The sequence below is a fragment of the Syngnathoides biaculeatus genome, chromosome 17 (assembly GCF_019802595.1).
Source record: "Syngnathoides biaculeatus isolate LvHL_M chromosome 17, ASM1980259v1, whole genome shotgun sequence".
Taxonomy (NCBI): Eukaryota; Metazoa; Chordata; class Actinopteri; order Syngnathiformes; family Syngnathidae; genus Syngnathoides; species Syngnathoides biaculeatus.
The window spans coordinates 17,019,409-17,046,919 of NC_084656.1; the positions used below are offsets into that span (position 1 = coordinate 17,019,409).

Here is a 27,511-nt window from a genome sequence, read left to right on the forward strand (position 1 = left end):
TGATATGCTTCTTACGGAGCCACTCCTTGGTTTTCCTGGCTGTGTGCTTCGGGTCATTGTCATGTTGAAAGACCCATCCACGACCCATCTTCAATGCTCTGACTGAGGGAAAGAGGTTGCTCCCCAAAATCTCACAATATATGGCCGTGGTCATCCTCTCCTTAATACGGTGCAGTCGTCCTGTCCCATGTGAAGAAAAACACCCCCAAAGCATGATGCTACCACCCCCATACTTCACAGTAGGGTTGGTGTTCTTGGGTTTTAAATCATCGTTTGTCTTCCTCCAAACACAGTTAGTGGAATTATGACCAAAAAGTTCAATTTTGCTCTCATCTGACCACAAAAATTTCTCCCATGACTCCTCCTGTATCATCCAAATGGTCATTGGCAAATTTAAGACGGGCCTTGACACGTGCTGGTTTAAAAATAATACATTGTGATTTCTGGATTTTTCTTTTTAGATGATCTCTCTCACAGTGGACGTGCACCTGCGATGAAAATTCCAGACCCCTCCATGATTTCTAAGTGGGAGAACTTGCAATATAGTAGGGTGTTCAAATACTTATTTTCTTCACTGTAGTTCTCTCCTGCTCCTTTTCCAATGCACAATACAGATTTTGTTTCTCCTCACCTTTGCTTTGGGTTTTCAGTTTTCAAAAGAAAAAAAAAACAAAACTTCCTACAAAGGCTCCTGCGGTGGGAAAGCCCCTGGACGTCATCAGCAAGCATGATCGTGATTGGTCAGTCCAGTCTAAATCTATTCTATGGGCCATATTTATAACATACACTGCACAACCCTTTTTCAAGCCGTGCATCATCAAATGTAAAGTATTTCCATTTTCCTGGTGGCAAGGTGTCTTCATCGCATCCATCATTTTTCATTTTTGCGCAAGGTGGAATTTCATAAACAGTCCAAGCACTCCTTTGCCCCACCTCTGTTCTGGAACACTGCAAAGCTATTTGGCTGCTATGCGTTATCTGGGCTTGTTCAGTGTAAACAAGCAAAGTGGCGGGGATGGCGTCACGTTGGTATTTTGAAAAAGAGCCCTTTAATGTTAACTCAACACACGAGCTAAATATAGGTGGGCGGTGTTTCGCGTTTGTGTCGGTTGGCTTTGCGTCAAATAGTTTGCGAGTAGGACAGTGTGTTTTCCGAATAAACTCACTTTTAGACGCGCTCCGATGATATTTTACGATGTGATTCTGCGTGTGTTTCTTTATTGTGAGATTCCGTGCCTCCTGCCAAGTGTCCACATGGCGTCCACATGGGCAAAACTTGTCTCATTTTGCAAAGCTTTTCTCTTTTTTTTTTCCCAACCCTTCTGTGAGTTGCAATCATTTCATTTCATGTTTTCCTCTCCTTGTTCTCCGATATCTTTGTATGTCACCGTCTCTCATTTGGCCCACTTTACGAGCCTATAAATGGCAGCGCTTGCTCGAGGCTAATTGCTTTTGATGGGACCCGGAGACATTTTTTTTTTCCAACCGTCACATCTGTGAAGTACAGTCGCGGCTCGTCAATATGGTGAGGGTTTTCCAGGACTGCCCACGGACAAAGAATCCTTGGGGAGGTTTGAGATGTGCAACTTAAGACCGCCTTTCTCTGCCATTCATTATTGATGGGGCACCGCTAGAAATTGTAACGTTGGGTGTCGAGTTTCTTTTTTTTTTTTTTTTTTTTTTTTTTGCACGGCGTACCCCTGGGTCACACTGACATGTCTCCCGCATTCACAGATTACACAAGTTCACAGACAGTGAAGCAGTAAGCCGTTTGATTTTCTCGACAAATTTGGGTGTAAAACTCGGTTTGAGTACATTTGCGTGAACATGCTTCAGCAAACGTTAAATTTAGCATTTTGCTTTAGGGTTATACAAAATTAGGAGCAGCAGGGTAGCACTTATACGAGTTTCTCACAGTATAATTAGAGGTTACGATGGTTAAAGTGCCAACGCAGTGGATTAGTGGGCACCTTGTCTGCCTTAAAGTGAGGAGATTCCGGTTCAAATCTCTCCAAAGCTTCCCATGCTCGTGTGGGTTTTCTATGTGTAAATTTCCCATTGGTGTGAATGCAAAATATCCTGCATATTTTACTTCCTGGCGGCGCGGTGGGCTCAGCTGGTAAAGCGTTGGCCTCAGAGTTCTGAGATCACGGGTTCAATCCCGGACCCGCCTGTGTGGAGTTTACATGTTCTCCCCGTGCCTTGCGTGGGTTTTCTCCGGGCACTCCGCTTTTCTCCCACATGGCAAAAACTTGCAACATGAATCGGACGCTCTTAATTACCCCTCGGTGTGATTGTGAGTGTGGTTGTTTGTCTCGATGTGCCCTGCGATTGGCTGGCAACCAGTTCAGGGTGTATCCCGCCGACAGCTGAGATAGGCTCTGGCACTCCCCACAACTCTTGTGAGGATAAGCGGCTAAGAAAATGGATGGATGGATTTTACTTCCTATATCTTTCTTTGCAAGATGTTGCCTAACAAATCTATCCTACTATACTGTATAGCTGGTCATGATGGGCTTATTTAGTTCATAATGAGAAGTTCAAGTAAGATTTGACTGACATTTTTTTTCCCCTTTCGAGTAGAATCCTGAAGGTTTTCTGCTAACGCTAACTGCTATTTCAAAGTGTTCATAATGGACCTTTCCGACCTGTCAATCACTCGTACAATAACAGCCAATCAGATAGCCGCATTGTCTTCACCCCTGGTTTGACACGCCCCTCTCGCCATGTTGTACCACAAGCAATGCTGGTTGTCAGTAGCGTGCGCTTGGAAAAGTTAATGTTACGAAGAAAATGGTCCTCAGATGCGCTCGGGGAACGTGTAATTCTGACGAAAGATATCCTGCTAGGTTGCAAGGTGCCCGTTGATATCCTTGCGTGAAACAGTTGAGACCTCTCTGTAGAACTCTCTTGGACAAGTCTGAGGCGTTTGGCAAAAAACATACCACTATATTATCTGGAATACGCGATAGAGAATCCAGCTCAAGCCTGTTATGTTCAGTCGCCATTTTGGAAGATGTGGGGCATGGCAACTGTAGCTGAGGAGGGTGGAGCTGAAGATCGCCAGTCGGAAAGGTCCATTCCCCCTACTTGAGGAAGGGTCCTGCTCCAGATGAAGAAAAGCAGCCTCGAAGCATGGAGGGAATCATGAACAGTTCACAATAGTATTCAGTGTCAGTTACAAAAAACATTCAGGCTTTTGGATGAATAAAAAAAAAAAAGGTTGGGAAATGCCTTCTCGAACATCTGTGATGAATTTAGGGTTAATCAGCGGCACTTTAAATGTGTGTAAGTTTAAACTGGTTAATTCTGAACGTGGCCACATCCCATTTAAAAGATTTTAAAAGACGGTGTGGACACTTTTGCAACCACATTGTCTCTGTTCTTGATCTTTATGTACGCTAGTTGTACAGGTTTTTAGTCTGCATTATTAGTGAGAAAAAATTGGATTTGAACAGGGCTGTTTAGACTTTTAATATGCATCTATACTGTATTTTCTGTTGCCCTGTTACATAACATGTTTACCATCCAAACACACAGTCCAGTAAGTTCCGTCTCGTCTCCACAACTCCGTATTTAGCAGTGGACGGCTCGGAGAACGAGCCCGTGACTTGTGGCCACCGTGAGTCACGACCCAATACTCGGGGAGTCCGGCTGAGGTTTTCACTCCGCGGGCGACTGTTTTCAGCTCTAGATGCGACATTCGAATCCATCACGTCACACACGTTCGCAGATGATTTATAGCCGGTGTGCTCCGACGCCAAGCCGTAGGTGTTCTCGTTGTTTACAGCCAAACAAGCCCTGCGTAGTGGGAACATATGACGACACGCTCGTTTAAATCATCGATTGCGACGGGCCGCGGTTACTGTCGGGACTGTCAAACCGTTTGATGGACTGAAGCGAGACCTCATGGGAATCACACTGTCGTACAAATACCCATAAAGTCAAGTAAAGCAAACGTTCGTCTTGAATCAGTGTACAATGCATATAAAAATAAATAGTGACTCACCGTCGGTCTGAGCCGCGAGTCTGTTTTCCAGCGAGCTCGTCATCGCTCGGTTCGGAATACAGCGGAGAACAACTGAACATACTCGACATGGCATTTATTTATCCAGGTCGTTCAGCACTACTGTAGTTTTTGCACTATATCCAGTACATCAAAAAATCGTTTGTTTCGGAGCACATCATTCCCCTGTCGTAAACGTGTGAAAGTGCATTTGCATTTAAAATGCGCTTCTACCGCAGGGTCGACCTCGACCTGAGGCAATCCATAGCTGCAGTTGTCCACTGTCCGCTCCGAAGACCAGAAGAAAATCGAATCATTTCATTACCGAAGCCCGACGGCAACAAATATTCATAAGCGTATTGATCATTTAAATGGATTCGTACGGCGAGGTCGGCCTTGCGGAGACCTCTATGAATTTATCAGCGGGAAGAAGACGGCGTGGGTGTTGCGGTAAGAAACCTTCATGCGGTGCTCCCCCCCATCCACCCCCGCCCTCCCTCCTCTGGCAATGGTATTACAGCTGAGCTCCAGAAGAGAAATCCCTTCACGGATCACAAAATTGCAAAAAGGGAATCTATTTTTACACCATGTGACTGGACATAAAATGGCAAACGGGGCGTCACGTGCGAGAAATGAGCGGCGCTGGATGAACGTCTAATTAAATCTGGCCTCGCGGTTGCGGCGTTGTGCTCACGGTGACTTTTATATATCCACGTCTGAATGCGCGCGCAGAGCGAGTACATTAAAAGAAAATCTAGTGAAAATCAGATGACTTCATTTCATGAACTCCAGCGGGACTACAACACCTTTGTTGGTTCGAACAAATACGCAAATCTACTCAGCCAATTTCTGTACAAATTTATAGACCATTTCATATTTTGTGGAAACAATAGTTGCCAGAATACTTACAGACATACACCAAAATTCTATTTGTTTATAATTTTTTTTCCCCAATATAGTAAAAAATAATACAAAAGTCTGAATTAGTCCGATGTAACCTGTGGAGGGGGATAAATTGAATGCTTGTCAGTAAAAATCGCACAACTGCCTGAGGCTGGAATAGAACCATACCTCCATCTTCGGGTTTGCGGGAGGCATTTTCGCACAACGACCCTAATTCCCAGCCTACTGAGCACACCTGGTTATAAGCCTCACCCGGTACATTTGTAAAGGAAATACCATTTGGTACATACGTAGGCCGCAGCCGTGTAAAAGCTGCAAGTGCCTACACTGAAACAGGAGATATTTACAAAGAAAGACGGCACACAGAGAGTTTAACACTAGTACCGCTGTGCTAACGCTAACGCTCGAGCCGGCAACGCTAACGCTAGCGCCACTGCGCTAACGCTAACACTAGCACCAGCTCCGCCTCACTAAGGCTAATGCTAGCGCCGTGTTAACAGGGCCGGTTAAAAAAACATGCTGGTAAAAATCACTGAGACACGGCAGTAACACACTAGCGCCACGCTAACAGGGCCGGTGGGAAAAAAAAAACATTGTTAAAAATCACTGAGTCACAGTAGTAACACACTAGTGCAGCGCTAACAGTGCCGGACCGGTAAACGTCACTTCCTCGGCACATACATTCCACCGGTCTCACTCTTACCTTTTCCAGTCGAGTGCCCCCTCGCGGCTGCACAAATTAGCTGTGTCACCGCATAAACTTCAGGGTTGAAAGCGCGGAAATTACGGTAAGTAAAAAAATCTTTGGCCTGTTTGTTGTTACGTAATTTAGCAAAACAAAATGGTCGCCCTGCTAGCTGACTTCGGCGTTATAGCGTGCTATCCGTTTTGGCATCAAAATATCACATTTCCTTAACAACAGCCAAATGTTGAAAAGCAAATATAGAAGACTTTTTCTTGTATGTTTTTGGTTATGCGTTTAATTTCACGTGGTTTTTGTTGCAGCTTCCCTACGTGGGAAACCACCTGACCCAAACAGCTTACGGAGCTGAGCCCAGCCGTTAATGTGCAGTTAAAAAGCAACATTTGTCACAGCTTTGTCGTCATGATAGCCAACACCCATTTGTTGAGCGCCGTTAAGTCCAACATGCTCACTGATGCCACTTTTATGGGTCCACTTTGTGGAAGAAAAACGTCCTTGAACATTTCGTCGACGAAAACGCGGGACGCGTAATTTTCATTTATAGCGTCAAATTGTAACGTCCCACGGTTCCACGCTAGTGCATCTGGGAACTTCAGCTGTGATATGCGGTTCAAGACGAGGCCCGTGCACGCGCGCTGCCAACGTTTCGACTTTCGGAGCTTCGGAGACAGAATGTGCTGCGTCGCTCTGACAAGGTGTCAGATTAAAACCTCTCCGGCATCTTTTCCCAAATAATCCAGAAGCCATTTTTTCTGTCAGCATCAGTGTTGTGAGCAGAGTGATTAAAGCTTCACCCCCACCGCCCGTGAGAATGTCTCCGTGTCTTTCAAAGACTACAACTCGAAGATGATTTCCCTGAGAAACAGGTTTTGAAAACAAAACGTCCTGAAGCCTGGAGTATATTCACGGCTTGTTTTTTCTAACAGTGGAACAGACGAATTGGTTACATAAATAAAAATGTAGTTCATCTCTTTCATTGAGTGCTGGGCAACATGGCCTCCGTTCAAACTCAGATCTATCGATCTATCTATCTATCTATCTATCTATCTATCTATCTATCTATCTATCTATCTATCTATCTATCTATCTATCTATCTATCTATCTATCTATCTATCTATCATCTATCTATCTATATCTATCTATCTATCTATCTATCTATCTATCTATCTATCTAGCTGTCTCTCTGTCTGTCTGTCCCCTCACCTATCTATCTATCTATCTATCTATCTATCTATCTATTATCTATCTATCTATCTATCTATCTATCTATCTATCTATCTATCTATCTATCTATCTATCTATCTATCTATCTATCTATCTATCTATCTATATCTATCTAGCTGTCTCTCTGTCTGTCTGTCCCCTCACCCATCTATCTATCTATCTATCTATCTATCTATCTATCTATCTATCTATCTATCTATCTATCTATCTATCTATCTATCTATCTAGCTGTCTCTCTGTCTGTCTGTCCCCTCACCATCTATCTATCTATCTATCTATCTATCTATCTATCTATCGATCTATCTATCTATCTATCTATCGATCTATCTATCTATCTATCTATCTATCTATCTATCTATCTATCTATCTATTATCTATCTATCTATCTGTCTCTCTGTCTGTCTGTCCCCTCACCCATCTATCTATCTATCTATCTATCTATCTATCTATCTATCTATCTATCTACTATCTATCTATCTATCTATCTATCTATCTATCTATCTATCTATCTATCTATCTATCTAGCTGTCTCTCTGTCTGTCTGTCCCCTCACCCATCTATCTATCTATCTATCTATCTATCTATCTATCTATCTATCTATCTATCTATCTATCTATCTATCTATCTATCTATCTATCTATCTATCTATCTATCTATCTATCTATCTATCTATCTATCTATCTATCTATCTATCTGTCTGTCTGTCTGTCTGTCTGTCTGTCTGTCTGTCTGTCTGTCTATATATAATATTGAGTTTTCACTGTAATTCAAAGTGTGTCAAGTCTTGGTGAGATTTCTTGATATCGCTTGAGATATGTTTGAGGTCTGCGCTGCCACGCATGACGATATGAATTAGTTTGATTTTGACTTACATTTCATGACATTTTTTCAATTCAACAACTAATTCCGTAGTAATAACATTCAGTCTCAGAGGTAAAACTCCATATATAATTTTATGTCTTGTTAATTGACGTATAAAGGTCTCTGCATCGCACAAACACGCTCAGATGCGTCATCATCTCTCTGTGCCACTTCAAAATTCACGTCCCCGCTGAACATCTTACGTAAGTGAATTAAAAAGTAATGCAGCGTTTGAGTTTTCCTGGGCCACGTTCGTCGCAGGGGTTCTCACTCGCCGAGGGAGCGCGTCTGATTCGGGCGTGAATTTGCATGTCTCGGACGTGATTCAGCGCAACCTCGGCGCAGATGCCTTTCATTTAAGCGAGACGCCACGCTGTGTAAGACTTGAGCGTGTGAGAGGTCAGATGCTACTAAGAATAACCCTCCTGAAACATTCATCCATCTCTGCGACCTAACAGCCCGTGTACTTAAGAGCAGCCAGGGTTAAAATGAATGAAAGAGTGATTGTGTGCAAGTATAAAGGTCCACTGTCATGAAATGGATGATTTTTAGTATGTTATTAATGAAAAAAAAAAACGCAACCCATCCGTTTTTTCACCACAAAACGTGATTTCGACGTATATGGCTTTTTGTAACTCTCGCCATGAAAATCCTCTTGAGGGATTTGTTTTCGACAAGAAGCAGGAAGTGACGTTAGTAGCAGACGCCCACTCAGGCGGCCTCGTATGTTTCTACTAGTTTTACCTGCTGGAAGGTAGCGCGTTGCTCCTTCGTGTTAGCCAAAAATGCCGGCTCGTTGCGTTGCTGGATATTGCTCGAACACTCGGGCGGATGGATTTACCCTTCATAAGTTTCCAAGGGACCCGGTTCGTCGTGAAAAAATGGATTGCATGGGTGTAAAGGACGAGAGCTTTGTGAGTTTCAAATGACAGATAATTGTGTGGATAGTGCTTCTAAAAAAAAAACAATAGTTGCGGGGGAGGACCTAATCCTTTCAGAACATAACAAAAGATCCGCGTCCGTAAGTCAGAGGTGCTAAATGTGTCGACGTGCGCGACGGTGCCGTGTCCCCCGATCACCACGAGCCGCCGCCAAAGCCGTGCTTGTCCGTGGGCTGGCTCACACAGGCTGTCTCAGAGTCTGTTGTTAGTTAGAAGTGATCCGCATATCATCTAAATGTGGCTCGAAGCAATGGTGTAATATTGCCCTGGTCACGTCACTCGATAGGGAGATGTTCTGTTCTTCGAAAAGAGCTTCCGTGTCTGAAGGGGCGTCTCCCATAGTAGGGGCCACAGTGTGTTTTCAATGGCGGATGTCCGGGGTGATGTCACGGGCAGTAGATGCAGCCAATATGGTGACCACTCGGGTGTCGAATGAGACTTCTACAACTTTGTGCGTGGATGACGTGCTCACCACTCATATTTATTTTTTTCCGTATAGACATTGAAGTGAATAAAATGTATTTTTCATTTCAATATCTAATTTAGAATGTTTATAGGGATGACACTTGGGCTTTAAGGGACGTTATGACACTCAGGCGAATGGATTTTTATCAACAGCGGGACATTTTCTGATGCCGTTTATGTCTAGAGAACAGAACTCGCCGCCTCTACTTATTTTTAACTCACTTTGACAGGAAATGGAGGGATTTGTAGCAATAAATAATTGTGACCTTTATGCCAGTATAAAAAGATTACGTGGTAAATTCAATAAAGTACTCTGCACGTTCAGTTGTTTGCTTGTTAGCTAACAGTGTTGTCCTCACAGTTCTGAGGACCGGGGTTCGAATCCAGGCCTCACCAGTGTGGAGTTTGCATGTTCTCCCCGTGTCTGCGTGGGTTTTCTCTGGGCACACCAGTTTCCTCCCACGTCCTACAAACATGCATTAATTTTCAGACTCCAAATTGCTCTGAATTGTGATTGTGAGCGCGAATGTTTTTTTGTTTCTATGTTCCCTGCGATTGGCTGGCAACCAGTTCAGAGTGTACTCTGTTTCCTGGGATAGGCTCCAGCGCTGCCATGACCCCTGTGAGGATAAGCGGCTTAGATAATCGATGGATGGATATCTTTAGGCTCCAGAGGTATTCTGCCCAAAATGAACAAAATTGGTATCTGCACTGGGGGCGGCACAGTGGGTCAGCTGGTAATCCTTTCGCCTCACAGTTCTGGGGTCCCGGGTTCAATCCCGGACCCGCCTGTGTGGAGTTTTCATGTTCTCCTCGTACCTGCGTGGGTTTTCTCTGGGCATTCCGGTTTCATCCCACGTCCCAAAAACATGCAACATAAATTGGACATTCTTGCCCGTAAATTGCCCGGAGGTGTGATTGTGAGTGCGACTGTTGTCTGTCTCCATGTGCCCTGCGATCGGCTAGCAACCAGTTCAGGGTGTACCCCGCATCCTGCCAGTTGTCAGCTGGGATAGGCTCCAACACTCCCCGCGACCCTCATGAGGATAAGCGGCGAAGAAAATGGATGGATAGAATCTGCACTTGCTTGGGTCATTTATTTGTTTGCAAGTGTATTATTATTTGAGTTACCCACACTACTGCTTACATGATTGAGCTAAAATTCTGTATATTTTCAATATTTTGACATTGCGATTGCAATGTCTTGTCTTTGTGAGGCTGATTCAATAAAATAACGTCGGTATAAGGGCTGCGCTGGTGGATAACATGAGTTGAGGCTTTGTTTATACTGTAAACATCTTCATAAACGCATGCTCGAATTAGGAAAAATCCACGGCGGGGAAATTGGGATGACAAATGGAGAACGGGAGCAAACCAGAACTTGACTTCAACACATCAGATAAGCGCCGAAAGGCCGCAAGAAGCCCGCAGCCCCGAGCGCGCTCGCTTGCCACAAGAGGAAGTAACAATGTAGTATTTGGAGGCGAGTACATCCCACAATAGCATACTGGCGATGTGAGCCTCCAGTCATGGCGCGGAATTCAGCTAGATTCCCACGAACGGTGTAAGAATAGCCAAGTAGGCCGAATCTCAATTATTGTCAAAACATAGACAAGAAACGCAACACCAAAGTAATACTAGATGCAATCAAATGGAGGACGTAGCTTTCTTTGGAAGAAAAAGCTATATGCAACCAAACCTCGTCCTTCTGTCGAAAGCAGCGTATTTTTACTTCGGTTGCAACATACTATTATAGTATGAATATACTGTACTTGTACTGTTCTTACACTTTTACTTGGTCGGAAAAAAGTGGTATCGGTGCATCAGTCAAAAATATACTGCCTTGCTAAAGTGTTGTCCAAACAAAAGATGTGAGATTGAATAGATGATAAAGAAGATCTGAAGCTCATGCGCTTTCCCACGATCTTTTCAACAACCCCCTCGACTCATCACACACTCACACACACACACACACACACACACACTTAGAGTCAAACCGGATTTTAGCCATCCCAAATTTTGGTCAACAGTACCCTGCTATCGGTGAAAAGTGGGTCACTCGAGAGTCTTGGCGAGCTATTATTTGTTGTCACTCGAGTGTAGTGAAGCCCCACTGGCCTTTGTCTCACTTTTGAAAGGATAATGGTTCCCCCCCCCCACCACCTTCCCCCAAATCCCTCTCCCCCACCTTTCTCCGGTCAGCTGTCCTTGACCACTGCTCGACTCAGCGCCGCTTCGGGCTCGCGACCACGGCCTCGCAGTTCACTATTCCAGCGCGGTCCTTTGACACCACTGGCAGTTTGTGCATTTTACAGTGAAGAAAATAAGTATTTGAACACCCCGCTATATTGCAAGTTCTCCCACTTAGAAATCATGGAGGGGTCTGAAATTTTCATCGAAGGTGCATGTCCACTGTGAGAGAGATAATCTAAAAAGAAAAAAAATCTCACAATACATGGCCGCGGTCATCCTCTCCTTAATACACTGCAGTCGTCCAGTCCATTGTGCAGAAAAACACCCCCAAAGCATGATGGAACCACCCCCATGCTTCACAGTAGGGATGGTGTTCTTAGGATGGAACTCATCACTCGTCTTCCTACAAGCACAGTTCGTGGAATTATGACCAAAAACTTCAATTTTCATCTCATCTGACCACAAAACTTTCTCCCATGACTCCTCTGTATCATCCAAATAGTCCGATTGGGATTGACCGTCATGTTTAGCTTCTTCCATTTTCTAGTGATTGCTCCAACAGTGGACCTTTTTTCACCAAGTTGCTTGGCAATTTTTCCGTAGCCCTTTCCAGCCGTGTGGAGTTGTAACAATATTGTCTCTGGTGTCTTTGGACAGCTCTTTGGTGTTGGCCATGTTACAAGTTTGAGTCTTACTGATTGTACGGGGTGGACAGGTGTCTTTACGTAGCTACCGACATCACACGGGTGCATCGGATTCAGGGTCATACATGGAGTGGAGGTGGACTTTTCAAGGCGGACTAACAGGTCTTTGAGGGTCAGAATTCTAGGTGATAGACAGGTGTTCAAATACTTATTTGCAGCTGTATCATACAAATAAATCATTTTAAAAAATCATACAATTGTACATACATGGGTCAAAATCCCTCCTACAGTGTGTGCAAACCTGGTGAACAACTAATTAAAACATTTGACCTCTGTAATTGCAAACAAAGGCTACTTTTCCAAATATTAACATTGGTTTTGTCAGGTGTTCAAATACTTCTTTGCAGCTGTATCACACACAAATCATTTAAAAAAATCATACATTGTGATTTCTGGATTTTTCTTTTTAGATTATCTCTCTCACAGTGGACATGTACCTACGATGAAAGTCTCAGACCCCTCCACGATTTCTAAGTGGGACAACTTGCAATATAGCAGCGTGTTCAAATACTTATTTTTTTTCACTCTATGTTGACTTGCAAGTGCTTGTTCGCTAATTTGACTTCCTTTACACGGGGAAGGGACGCAGATGAACGGCTTCGGGGCTGTTTGTACAACTGTTTTTAAGTGAAAACAGAGAAGTTGAGGTGGTTTTTTTTTTAATGTTTATCCATTTACGCCTAAAACACTGAAAACATTTGAAACTGAACCCAGAACTCCCATCGTACCATCCAGATCTAAAAAATGTGAGTAAATGCGGGGAAGAGTGTTCAGTTTAAGCATATATTAGCATTGCACGGCATCGAAAACTACTACGGTGGGCCACATTTTAAACACATCGCCAATGAAGTGCACAGGCAGTTATTGCAGGTTAGCAACCGCCATGATAATCAGTTAATCCCTTAACTAAAACGTCATAATATTGTCACCTGTGAATGAATTGGTCGTTTTTTAATTGTGGTGTATACTACTGAGCCTCCTCGTTTTATGAGTGAATTCTTTTCCTCCAGCAACGACATACTACGATTTGTACGGAACATACCACAGTCAATCACTAACCTACGCTAACACATTGGTAAAATCATAAATTATGTAAATAATGGCATGGAAAATACTTCTAGACCTGCGCTCATCGCCCTTTTTGAAGCTGCAGTGCTATATAAATAAATTTATTACGTCAAGGACACTGATGAATGTAAAGAGCTGCCGGTTAAATTAAAAATATGTTGCAATTACCTTTACTCGCTGTTATTATTCATGATATTCATCGACTGCATGCGAATAAACTATCCAAATGAGCGGAATGAAAATAAATAATAATAATCCATGTTTTCATTTTTAAACAAGATTATGAAAATAAAAATGCTTAGAATGTAGAAGTGCGCTAGAAAGAAACTTCGATAGCTATAATGTAGTGGATACAGAATAACAAGGGCATTTATCATAATTTCATGTATGATCCCCAGTTTAGGGTTAAGTTTCTTTTCTGTTTTGTGTGTCAGTGGGAAGTTCTAAAAAGTGTAACACCTCACATTAATTTCAGCGAATAAAACTGGGGTGTAAATATGGTATGCGGTACACTTTAGGCATAAATTGTTTCCATGCCCTCCGCTTCCTCTCTTGCCCTTGCAGTTAAAGCACACTGTGAGCTGGATATAGGTCAGACCACCTCCTCTGACATCCATTGTGTGAGTTTTAAGGGGGGGGTGGGGGGGGTGGATGTGGGGTAGGGGGGGGGGGCGCACTGATATCAGACCAGTAGCGACGCGCTATCTGTTTCTGCTTATTGTCACGGCGACACTCGCACTATTTAGGCTTTTGTCTGCAGATAGGAGCTGACCCTCGTCGAGAAGTGATTGGCAATCTGCTGTTGGCATGGAAAAAAAAATGGCAAAATTTCACGACGAGAGGAGAGTTTATGATGCCTTTTGGTAGTGACTGTTTGGTTTAATGACATTTCATATGGTAATGATGACCTGTTGTCAGTTTTTGTGCAAATATACAAGCACACGTCTACATTTTCTGTCTTTATGGGGTCCGCACAGCTGGTAAATTAGTATAGAAGTGTGAATATGTTCACGTTTTTGGGGTGCAAGAGGACACCAATGGAGAATGTCATTGGGGTGGTCAAAACTAGACCACCTTGACTTACGAGTGCCCAAACACCGTCACCAATGCACGTTCCGCCGTTTATTGAACTGGACAACAAACACACAAATAGATAGTCACAGTTCTGAGGTTCCGGGTTCGATCCTGTCCCCGCCTGTGTGGAGTTTGCATGTTCTCCCCGTGCCTGCGTGGGTTTCCTCCGGGCACTGTGGTTTCCCCCCACATCCCCCAAAAAACGTGCAACATTAATTGGAGACTCTAAATTGCCCCTAGGTGTGATTGTGATGGCGACTGTTTGTCTCTATGTGCTGGCAACCAGTTCAGGGTGTATCCTGCCTCCTGCCCGTTGACAGCTGGGATAGGCTCCAGCACTCTCCTTGACCCTCGTGAGGATAACCGGCAAAAGAAAATGGATGGATGGATGGATGGATGGATGGGACAAGGTGTACTTGATTACACTATGCTGTTTTCATATTCGTAGTTTACAATACAATATAATAAAAAATATAAAAGTATATCTGTTTAATGTAAAAATTAGATATATGTATATAATATTAAATATATATATAATATTTACAAATATGCACTATGCTGTTTTTATATTTATAGTTTACAATACAATATAATAAAAATATAAAAGTATATTTTTTAATATAAAAATATAAAGTTGTGGTGGTTTTAGAGTGGCAAAAACGTTTTAATGGCGTTTTTCTGTTCTTTTCACCTGGGGTAAATCTTTTTTTTTTTTTTTTTTTAAATATCCAGGTCATTTGAGTTGTGAGCTTACTTGTGGAATGAATTACAATACCACCATACATGTGAATTCTATATGTCATATATTTGGAAGCTAAAAATACTGCACATGATGGTGTATGACTTTTGCGTTCGAGCACATCATGCGCTTGACTCATCTTGAATGAAGCTTATTCCCGTGACGGTGACATGTTTGGCGGCAGCCTGTCTGCCTACCATAACATGTGAAGTGCGAAATTGTGCCAACTATTTGATTGGATGTTCTGTAGATACGGTGGGACGATAGCATGACATCTGCGTCATTACCCAATTTTTCAGAAGCGATAAATATTCGAGCTGAGGAAAGATTTTATTTTTCAATTGAGTTAGTCTCCCAACTTTCACTCTATAGACATGAACAGCTTGTTTAAGTCTATGTACAGTACATCTTATCATTTAAGAACTCTTTTTTTTTTTTTTTCTAACCTTGTTGCACTGTGACATTTATTCCCAAGAGGGCAATAATGATAATAGAACAGGAAAGTAAACAGGAAACATTTATACCCGAGGCGCCGTAACTGGACCCAGGCACACAACAGAAAGAAAGCACACTTGAAAATAATTCTCCCCACATTTAAAAATTTTGAGAGAGCACGTTGAATCAGTTTATTTGATTGGAAATTCATTTTTTCCCATGTGCTTGTGTGTATTTGGGAGCGGAATACCAAGTCAGAGGCTTTTTTGGTGTGTTTTATAACTAACTCAAACTGTTTGTCTGTTTACCTCATTTGTTTTAGCGGATGTTAGCAACGTAGCATCTTGATGTTGTATATCTTTTCATAGATTTGATACAAGTTTCAGCTTCTACTCTCTAATTAGTATTACTATAATTATTATCTAATTAATACTCTCTAATTTGAAATGGACCATCTGAACGGACGAAGAGCTAATACCGCTTAAGAAAGTTTAATCTAGCGCCACGATTGTGTAAATCTACGGGTGTGGTCAGTCCTGCCCGCAGATATAAAGTTACGCGTGTGGTCCACCAGTCATGCCCGCAGATATAAAGTTGCGGGTGTGTCTTGGTAACTACGAGTGTACCCCTTTAAGAGCGGAGGGGGGCAGTGTCAGGTAAACTAGGAAGTAGAGGTAGGCTAAGCAGCTGCTCTTGTTCTAGACCGTGTGCTTCCGTGTTAAAAAGAAAAAAAAAAAGATGTCAGGCTATGGTTCACTGCGCTGGTTCGGTTTTCGTGTGCGCTGAGAGCGTGCGACAGGTGCGCAATTACGCAGTGGCGCAGCTTAGAGGGAACTTCGGTCAAGACTACACAAAATAAGCGACGTCTGTCAATATCTATGTATTTCTACTCGTAACAAATTTTACACGTATGATTTCTCATGCGTGCTCGTCCAATCACAGTGACTGCTATACTTCTAATTGTTAATCACTTATTTTTGTCATCCTGTCTCCCAATCGGCCAATTTTCAAGGAATTTAAGACTCGGCCGTCCCCTGCCGTTGTCGGAGTCAGACGCTCTGTGGCACCAGCGAAAAGTCCGGCAAAAAGGCGACACAGTCGTCAATACATCTGCGCGGATTCAAGGGAACAAAATTAAGATGGATGTGATTGAAAATAGCAGTTAGCTTCACTCGCTGTTTTGAAATATTCATCCCGACATGTTCATGGGACTGGAGGTAAGGTGAAGTGCCGTCCTCGTGGCCAAAATGCATGAAGAACAATTGTGTGATAACGAGAAGTTTATTAATAAGCACCGTTAGCGTGGTCACTTCCAAATATCTTCAAATAAAATGAAAGCACTGGCGAAAAAGATCATGTGAAACAATGAAATGACATTGATGACATCTGAGGAGAAAGAGTGCAATGCAGCAATGCTTAAAGTCAACGTTCCGACTCATGAACATTAAATCATTGTACCCCAACTTCACGTAGATCCGATATAAACTAGATGTATTTGTTGTTTGACGTGGCCACTAAATATAACCAATGACGATGAGCAATTTGCCAAGGAAATTTGTTTGGGAATGTATCGCAATCACATGTGTTTAAAGTTATTTGGTTTGACTGGTACATACCGTATATACCATAATTTCCGGCTCGTAAGCCGCAACTTTTTTCACACGCTTTCAACCCTGCGGTTTATGTGGTGATGCGGCTAATTTGTGCATTTTTTGTAACGGCCGCAAGGGGGCACTCGAGCGGAAAAGGTAAGAGTGAGACGGGTGGAATATATGTGCCGAGGAAGTGACTTTTACCGGTCTGCCCCAGTTAGCGCTGTGCTAGCGTGTTATGGCTGTGTTACTGCTGTGTCTCAGTGATTTTTACCGATGTTTTTTTTTAAACCGGGCATTGTTAGCGCAGCGTTAGCGTTAGCATTAGCGCAGCGGCGTGAGCATTAAACGCTCTCTCTTTCTTTGTAAATATCTCGTGTTTCAATGTGGATTTCATTGTGGGCAGCGTATGTATGTACCAAATGGTATTTCCTTTACAAATGTACTGGGTGAGGCTTATAACCAGGTGCGCTCTCTCGGCCGGGAATTACGGGATATCAAAAATGGTCTGCCCAATAAGATTAGGTTTGAGGTCACTGCCCGTGAGGATACATGATAGGAACAAATAGCGCCGGCAAATGTGCATTCTTCCCCTTTTGTCTTCTTCCTGCCGCCATCGTTCAGACGCTCCAGCGGGCAGATTGGCGGAGCGTACAACACCCACAAGGGAAGTTGTAGTTGTGGTCGTGCACAGTTGATTTGAGGACCTTTGGGAGTCTCGGGCTTTAATTTGATTTTTGTTCTTTGGGCCACGATGCTATTTTCAGCCAGTTCATGATTTATTTTGCTTGCCTACACTTTGCCCTCTTTGCAAACGCCCTTTGCGCCTGCTGCAGCGACGCAGAGGAGAGTTGTGGTCAAGTCATCCATGTTGCCTGGCAAAAAAAGATTTAATCATAGCCATAACCCGGTTTAAAGGGCCACTGTCATGAAATGCACGATTTTTAGTATGTTATTAATGAAAAAACGGCAGCTGGTATGGACCCATCTTTTTTTCACCACAAAACATGATTTTGACGTGTATGCCCTTTTGTAACTCCCGCCGTGAAAATCCTTTCGAGGGATTTGTTTTGGAGAAGAAGCAGGAAGTGACGTACAGGCCAGTAGCGCACTCTAGCGGTCTCGTCTGTTTATACTAGTTTTACCTGCGAGAAGGTAGCTCTTTGTTCCTTCGTGTTAGCCAAAATGCCGCCTCGTTGCATTGCTGAATATTGTTTGAACACTCGGGAGGATGGATTTACCCTTCATAAGTGTCAAAAAGACCCAGTTCGTCGTGAAAAATAGATTGCATAGGTGCAAAGGACGAGAGCTTCGTGGGTTCCAAATGACAGGTAATGTAATCCTCTCAGAATGTAACAAAAGATCCGCGCAGGTAAGTCAAGGGTGCTAAATGTGTCGATGTGCTTGTCGACACCGTGTCCGCCGATCGCGGCTTCGGCCGAGCTTCTGTGTCCCATAGTCGGTGGGCGGACGCTCCGTCTTTCATAACGTAACAAAAGATTCTCGTATGTATGACAGGGGTGCTAAATGTGTCGATGTGCGCATCGGACGGCTTCCGCATTGGACTTGCCGGCGAAGGCTTCCGTGTCGTGCCTCGCGAAGGAGCACGGTTTCGGCCGGGCTGGCTCATACAAACTGCCTGGGAATCTGTTGTTAGTCAGAAGTGATCCACATATCATCTAAATATGGCTCGAAATGATTGGTTAATATTGCCAGGGTCACTTTACTCGATTGTGGGATGTTTTCTTCTTCGAAAAGAGCTTCCATGTCTGTGGGGGCGTGTCCCATAGTAGGTGGCACCGCACGTTTTCAATGGCGAGTGTGCGGGGTGACGTCACGGGCAGTAGATGCAGCCAATATGGCGACCACTTGGATGTCGGATGAGACTTCTGCAACTTTGCGCATGGATGATGCGCTCTCCGCTCATATTTATTTTTTCCTCTAGACATTGAAGTGAGTAATGTTATATGTATTTTTCATTTCAATATCTATTTTAGAATGTTTATAGGGATGACACTTTTTTTGTGAAGTCGGGTCAAATGTATTTATTTAGCTGTAAATGACGAAAAGCGTCGCAAATGGTTTCACAGGCCCCGCAGTTCACAAAAATCAACAACATCCCCTGGTCTATACCCCCCCCCCCCCAGCCCCCACGCATCAAAGAAAACACATTTGGGCGAGGGAAAAAAAAAGGAAGAAATCTTGAAGGGATCACAGATGGAGGGATCCCACACACACCACCACTTGAGTGAAGTGGACCAAAAAAAAAAAAAAAACACTCGCCAAAGCGCTTTACGGCATTTATTCAACAGTACAAACGGTCATATGTACAAACATGAAATGAAAACATTCCCAAGGAGTTAAAGCGAGCGAAAACTTCCATCCACATGACAGACATGTGTCCGTCATCACCCACGAGGCCACGCCCCTTAAAGACACACATGCAACACTCCAGTTCTTGTTATGACGAAGCTTGTCTCACCTGGGAAATGTTAAAAATGGCGAGGAAATCCATAATGTATCTCCTCTTTAAAAATACAAAACACGCACGCAGGGATCATCGCGGCCTCGCGCGGAGAAGATGCTAAAAATACTCCGTCCCATCCCACCGTGCGCTCGTGTTTCTCGTTTGTTTACCTTTGCGCGTACGCTTGTGTCAGCTATTCGGGCTTACAGAGTTTGCCTCTGGGTCGTGCGAACGTGCGCTCCCATCTTAAATGTGTTTCCCCTTTCGTGACAGCTTAACGCGGCGAATGTTGACACAGTGAATGCTGGAAAAATGCAGTCTGTGTATCTGCTTTGCAAGTGAAGCCGGTTGATGGACGGGAAGCCAAATGACTGCGAAAACGGCTGGACACTGGGAAGTCAGTCATGCCTTGTGTTGAAGAAATGCCAGAAATATAATTTCAAATAAAGAGCTCAAAGGGGAAGCTAAGTTATAAAATGTAATGGAAGTACTTGGGATAAATCGGCTAATGGGTAAAATTTGACGCGGTGAAGATTCCACTTTCAAATTAAAATGATTGCTATATCCGCAATCCATGTCACAGAGGAGTCATTTATTATTAGTATTTTTATTATTTTTATTTTATTATAACTAACCCAAAGCCTATCAGTTGCAGTGGAGGTATGGCATTTGACCGATCCTTGTTTTTTGCTCATTATTTTTATCGTATCCTATATTTTTTTTCACGGGATATTTTAACATTGTTAAATATTTTTGTTTCACACATATTAGTGTTTTGTAGTATTTTTCATTTTGGTGTAATATATTTATTTTTGCTGTCATTTCTTTTTCATCCATTTAGTATTTTTTTGTTTTGTTCCTTTTTTCATTTTTTTTCATTTTTCATCTGATATTCTTGTATCATTTGGGTAATATTTTGTAATAATTTGCAATGTTTGCCTTTTTTGTAATATCGATCCCTCCATTTTCTTTGCCGCTTATCCTCACGAGAGTCGGGGAGGAGTGCCAGGGCCTATCCCAGCTGTCAACGGGCAGGGGGCGGGCTGCACCCTGAACTGGTCGCCAGCCGATCCCAGGGCACATATAAACAAACAACCATACTCGCTCACAATTTTACCTCCTGACAATTTCTTCTTCTTCTTCTTTTCCTTTCGGCTTGTCCCGTTAGGGGTCGCCACAGCGTGTCATCTTTTGCCATCTTAGCCTATCTCCTGCATCTTCCTCTCGAACCCCAACTGCCCTCATGTCTTCCCTCACAACATCCATCAACCTTTTCTTTGGTCTTCCTCTCGCTTGTTTGCCCCGCAGCGCTACCCTCAGCAACCTTCTACCAATATACTCACTCTCTCGCCTCTGAACATGTCCAAACCATCGAAGTCTGCTCTCTCGAATCTTGTCTCCAAAACATCCAGCTTTGGCTGTCCCTCTAATGAGCTCATTTCTAATCCTATCCAACCTGGTCACTCCGAGCGAGAACCTCAACATCTTCATTTCTGCCACCTCCAGTTCAGCTTCCTGTTGTTTCTTCAGTGCCACCGTCTCTAATCCGTACATCATGGCCGGCCTCACCACTGTTTTGTAAACTTTGCCCTTCATCCTAGCAGACACTCTTCTGTCACATAACACACCAGACACCTTTCGCCAGCTGTTCCAACCTGCTTGGACCCGTTTCTTCACTTCCTGACCACACTCTCCATTGCTCTGTATTGTTGACCCCAAGTATTTGAAGTCGTCCACCCTCGCTATCTCTTCTCCCTGTAGCCTCACTCTTCCCCCTCTACTTTTCTCATTCACGCACATATATTCTGTTTTACTTCGGCTAATCTTCATTCCTCTCCTTTCCAGTGCATGTCTCCATCTTTCCAATTGTTCCTCTGCGTGCTCCCTGCTTTCACTGCATATGACAATATCATCTGCGAACATCATGGTCCAAGGGGATTCCAGTCTAACCTCATCTGTCAGCCTATCCATTACCACTGCAAACAGGAAGGGGCTCAGAGCTGATCCCTGATGCAGTCCCACCTCCACCTTAAATTCCTCTGTCACACCTAAGGCACACCTCACCATTGTTCTGCTGCCATCATACATGTCCTGTACTATTTTAACATACTTCTCTGCCACACCAGACTTACGCATGCAGTACCACAGTTCCTCTCTTGGTACTCTGTCATAGGCTTTCTCTAGATCCACAAAGACACAATGTAGCTCCTTCTGACCTTCTCTGTACTTTTCCACTAGCATCCTCAAGGCAAATAATGCATCTGTGGTACTCTTTCTAGGCATGAAACCATACTGTTGCTCGCAGATACTTACTTCTGTCCTGAGTCTAGCCTCCACTACTCTTTCCCATAACTTCATTGTGTGGCTCATCAACTTTATTCCTCTATAGTTCCCACAGCTCTGAACATCCCCTTTGTTCTTAAAAATGGGAACTAGAACACTTTTCCTCCATTCTTCAGGCATCTTTTCGCCCGCTAGTATTCTGTTGAATAAGTTGGTCAAAAACTCCACAGCCATCTCTCCAAATTGCTTCCATACCTCTACCGGTATGTCATCAGGACCAACTGCCTTTCCATTTTTCATCCTTTGTAGTGCCTTTCTGACTTCCCCCTTAGTAATCATTTCCACTTCCTGGTCCTTCACTCTTGCCTCTTCAACTCTTCCTTCTCTCTCATTTTCTTCATTCATCAACTTCTCAAAGTATTCTTTCCATCTATTTAGTACACTACCGGCACCAGTCAACACATTTCCATCTCTATCCTTAATCACCCTTACCTGCTGCACATCCTTCCCATCTCTATCCCTCTGTCTGGCCAACCTGTAGAGATCCTTTTCTCCTTCTTTCGTGTCCAACCTGGTGTACATGTCTTCATATGCCTCTTGTTTAGCCTTTGCCACCTCTACCTTTGCCCTACGTCGCATCTCGATGTACTCCTTTCGCCTCTCCTCAGTCCTCTCAGTATCCCACTTCTTCTTCGCTAATCTCTTTCCTTGTATGACTCCCTGTATTTTGGGGTTCCACCACCAAGTCTCCTTCTCCCCTTTCCTACCAGATGACACACCAAGTACCCTCCTGCCTCTCTCTCTGATCACCTTGGCTGTCGTCGTCCAGTCTTCCGGGAGCTTCGGTTGTCCATCGAGAGCCTTTCTCACCTCTTTCCGGAAGGCCGCACAACATTCTTCCTTTCTCAGCTTCCACCACATGGTTCTCTGCTCTACCTTTGTCTTCTTAATCTTCCTACCCACCACCAGAATCATCCTACATACTGCCATCCTATGCTGTCGAGCTACACTCTCCCCTACCACTACTTTACAGTCAGTAACCTCCTTCAGATTACATCGTCTGCACAAAATATAATCTGCCTGCGTGGTTCTACCTCCGCTCTTGTAGGTCACTATATGTTCCTCCCTCTTCTGGAAATAAGTGTTCACTACAGCCATCTCCATCCTTTTTGCAAAGTCCACCACCATCTGCCCTTCAAAGTTCCTTTCCTGGATGCCGTACTTACCCATCACTTCTTCATCGCCCCTGTTTCCTTTACCAATATGTCCATTACAATCTGCACCAATCACAACTCTCTCGCTGTCTGGGATGCTCAGAACTACTTCATCTAGTTTCTTCCAGAATTTCTCTTTCAACTCTAGGTCACATCCTACCTGTGGTGCATAGCCGCTAACCACATTATACATAACACCCTCAATTTCAAATTTTAGTCTCATCACTCGATCTGATACTCTTTTTACCTCCAAGACATTCTTAGCCAGCTCTTCCTTTAAAATAACCCCTACTCCATTTCTCTTCCCATCTACTCCGTGGTAGAATAATTTAAACCCTGCTCCCAAACTTCTAGCCTTACTACCTTTCCACCTGCTCTCTTGGATGCACAGAATATCAACCTTTCTCCTAATCATCATGTCAACCAACTCCTGTGCTTTTCCTGTCATAGTCCCAACATTCAAAGTCCCTACACTCAGTTGTAGGCTCTGTGCATTCCTCTTTTTCTTCTGACGCTGGATCCGGTTTCCTCCTCTTCTTTGTCTTCGACCCACAGTAGCTGAATTTCCACCGACGCCCTGTAGGTTAGCAGTGCCGGGGGCGGGCGTTGTTAACCCGGGCCACGACCGATCCGGTATGGGATTCTTTAGATGAACGCTCATATTTGTTTGGCACAGTTTTTACGCCGGATGCCCTTCCTGACGCAACCCTCTGCATTTATCCGGGCTTGGGACCGGCCTACAGATTGCACTGGTTTGTGCCCCCATAGGGCTGCATTACCTCCTGACAATTTAAAGTATTTAATTAATGCCTGTTCAAATGTTGAGGTCAAAACTGAATTGGCTCATGGAGTTCCATCCATCTATTTTCTTTACCGCTTATCCTCACGCGGGTGGCGGTGAGTACTCAAGCCTATCTCAGCTGTCAACGGGCAGGAGGTTGGGTACACCCTGAACTGGTCGCCAGCCAATCGCAGGGCACATAAAGACAAGCAGTCGCACTCACAATCACACTTAGGGGAAATTTAGAGTGTCCAATTAATGTCGCCTGTTTTTGGGATGCGGGAGGAAACCGGAGTGCCCAGAGGAAACCCACGCAGGCACGGGGAGAACATGCAAACTCCACAGAGGCGGGGCCGGGATCGAACCCGGGTCCTCAGAACTGTGAGGCCAATGCTTTACCAGCTGAGCCCACCATTTTTTTAGATATTTTCGATAATCATGATACACAATGTTTCCTCTCTCGTAGCTATAAGGAATGTAGCCGGTCGAGACTCTTATCGAGCCAACAACAGGAAATGGAAACTTGCGCTTTGGTAATAAAGGCGTAATAGCGCTACCAGACAACAAAGACTAGTGATCAGGTGTTTTGTGGGTCTTCTGAGGCTAAATCCAGACTTGGACTGTACATTTTGTCCCCTCAATTTGTTCCCCTTGTGCTTCCATCCCAGCAAAACACACACACACACACACACGTTGGTTCGATGCGTCTGATTCATTGTCACACATACCCCTCACGGCCACGATGACTACTTTGTTCTCCCGCTGCACTTCCTCCTCGAGCTGTCTTTCCGCGCCATGTGACATTTTCACATCGGCGTGACGACCGTTTCCGGGGTGTGACTTCTCATATTTCCATCTTTTGGACACCCCACCTTTTATTTCTTTTTTTTTTTTTTTTCCTGTGGACATTTTAGCTGGACTGCTTCTCCATTAGTGTGTGTGCGTGCATGAAGGACTGCGGCTCTCTGCACATCTGTCTGGTGGTGGAAAAACTGTGCACCGTTTCCACGAGAAGTTGCCCCACCCCCCACCTGCTCTGCCCACCCTAGTCACTACACACACACACCCACACACGCAGCCTTTGAGAATTTGCCTTTGTGCGAATGTGTACAAAAAGCCCGAGGCCCTTCCCTTTATAATGTGATACGTTGATTTTTCTTTTTTTTTTTCTCACTAAGGGGGGGAGGCATCCGCTCTTGGTTTCTCACCGCTTCTTAAGTGCTATTTGGTCAGGCACTAGATATTTTAGTCAAGCTCTGGAGTAATGCTATCTGATGCTTCTGTTGCGCTTGTGCACGCCAGCGCAGTCTGTCAAGCTGGGTATTTGTTAAAAATTTCAGCAGAAAGCAGAAAGGAATATGTCGGTGTGTTCCATCCCCCCCTCGGGCCAACAAATTTGAAGCTTACAAGTGGCTGTAGCTACCGGCGCGCTGAAAGTGCTTACACGGTTGAACGCCCGCTCGTACATTCAAACGACACCCGTGGGCGTGCGTCATGTGAACGGCGCGGCGCCCTCACCTGCTTGCGGTGTCGCGTTACATAAGGATGCTAATGTTTCCCGCGAGCGCCACAATAGCATCAAAGCGAAACAAAGGCAAGAAAGAAAGCGAAGTGGAGGCGGTTGGAAGGCTTCGAGGTTTGATGTGCGACAGAAGACGGTAACACATACTAGAGATCGGGGAGGAAACGCAAACATACCGTAACACTTTCGAGTGACAGTCCGGCCTCCGGCTTGTGTCTTGCGGACACTTCGCTCACGTTGGACTGTTGCTGTATTTATTGTAGTCCAAATCCAATATATCATTATTTTTCCTCCCTCTTGGCGTCAGACAAGTAAGTCCCACCACTTTCTTTGTGTCTTTCCTTAAAGGAGAAATCATCCAGTGCTTGCATTAACAGTGTATCCAATAGATCATGTATTATGTACCCTATTTCGATAATGTGATGCTAAATCCTCTCTCATTTAAGAGTGTTTTGAGAAGATTTTTGTTGACAATTACGGATTTTCAGGGGCGCTGCCATTTTCGCGAGTCACATGTTGTCCGTGGACGTATGTGACGTGTACCGTGCCGTTCCAAACGCTCGATTACATGGGACACCATTTATGCCCAGTGCTGATTTCTCGGATTTATCCTCATCTGATGAAGAAATAGCAGTATTGGTTGATTGGGAAGACAGACGAATACTTTCTTACAGGTCTGAACCTGTGGCTGCAATTATGTGGATTATTTGGATGGTTCTTCGGGGGCAATGACGCGGAATCTGACTACTCGGAGGCCTACACGCGACAAAAGTGCGTAAACAAAGCCCCCCGGGAGCTCCGGCCGGCAGCCGCGAATGGTTCTTCGGATGGGAATGACGGGGAATCTGACGAGCGAGCTCCGGCGGCGGACCGCGAACTGAGCTTTCAGGTGGCGGAGGCCTTTAGCTGAGCTTCCGTGGTGGTGGAGGCCTTTAGCCTAGTTTCAGCTTAGGCTCTCCGAGGAGTCAGACTCTCAGCGTCACTGCGCCCGAAGAACCATCCGAATATTCAACATTAATTACAGCCACAGGTTCAAATCTATATGGAATAATTCCTCATTCTTCCTGATCAACCGATACGGCTATTTCTTCATCAGATGGCACAGTTTTACGCCGGATGCCCTTCCTGACGCAACCCCTCTCATCTGAGATGACACGCTGTGGGGACCCCTAATGGGACAAGCCGAAAGGAAAAGAAGGAGATGAGGATAAATCCAAGAAATCAGCGCTGGGCATCATGGTGTCCCATGTCATCCGGCCGCCAAGGGCAGTTTTATACATTCACGCAGACACAAATGAAGACGCAGCTTCAAAACTGTTTGTGATTCAAAAGGCTGCAGTTCGAAAACAGTCTATAGTCATTGGACTTGATTTACAGAGTTCTGAATTTCACGAATTGTCATTATTTCTGTGTTTCCTCGAACAGTGGTCTACAGTCTCATAGACGCAATGCTCAAATCGAACTCTTGGGGTGTCAATCCATCCACTAACCCTTTGATGTCCTCATCGGGGGTCTCAGGTGAGCAGGAGTTTCTCCAAACTAAATTTGGGGTAAGAGGTGGGCGGAGCACCCCAAACTGGTCATCATCCAATCAGAGGTTGTTTCAACCACTTGGAAAAAAACAATAAACATTACCCCTCCCCACTGATACCCTCAGTGGAAAAAGTTATCACCTTGAATTACCTTTACTGTGATGAATACTGGGTGGCACAGTGTGCTAGTGGTTAGCCCATCTGCCTCATACTGCTGAAGTTTGAATCTCTGCTTCGGCCTTCCTGTGTGGGGTTTGTGTGATCTCACAGTGCTTGCGTCCTTATGAATAAAGGCTTTGAGTCCTATAAATAAAGGCTTTTGACATTTCTGCCTGGACATAGAATTCATTCCAATCTCTTTTTGATGAATATTTAACCCCGTCCAAGTGCACCGTGGGATGTAGTTTGACGAGCAATTCTCCAGCACACTCTTTATGTAGTAAATGTAAGTAATCATTGAGAGACCGGCTAAGTACTGGAGTTGACTTTTGCCCGGATTGAAGTTACAGAAGTACTTTTTTGACAGTGAAGAGGACAGCGTGGTTGAGCGGTGATGTTAGCTGTCAAGCTAGCAGCGCTATTTTGCTAAATTAGTCAAAGACAACCCAATCAAAGATTTTCTTCACATGCTTGTGAGAAAATGGTTTCCACAACCCACCGATGGAGGTTTTGTTCCCAGTTCTGTCGTTTGGGCCTCTTTGTACAAGTATTTACGACACCCACTCCATTTGTCATTGTCATCCACAGGATCCGCTGCATTAATTTCAATTTTTTTGAAGAAAATGTTTGTGTGTGTGTGTGGG

At 44.2% G+C, this 27,511-nt stretch overlaps 1 protein-coding gene across 3 annotated transcripts in view; it reads left to right on the forward strand.

The window, feature by feature from the left end:
- bcr (BCR activator of RhoGEF and GTPase) overlaps positions 1 to 27,511 on the forward strand; it is a 114,827-nt gene that overhangs the window by 17,086 nt on the left and 70,230 nt on the right. The window contains exons 1-3 of one of the 3 annotated variants that reach the window (XM_061800477.1): positions 24,861 to 25,487; positions 26,273 to 26,442; positions 26,602 to 26,694. The exons of 1 other annotated variant lie outside the window; for it this stretch is intronic. In XM_061800477.1, the coding sequence (XP_061656461.1) occupies positions 26,625 to 26,694 (70 nt within the window). In that variant the 5' untranslated portion in view covers positions 24,861 to 25,487; positions 26,273 to 26,442; positions 26,602 to 26,624. Of the gene's footprint in view, positions 1 to 24,860; positions 25,488 to 26,272; positions 26,443 to 26,601; positions 26,695 to 27,511 lie in introns of those variants that run through there. One more of the 3 variants, XM_061800476.1, reaches the window with a different exon arrangement.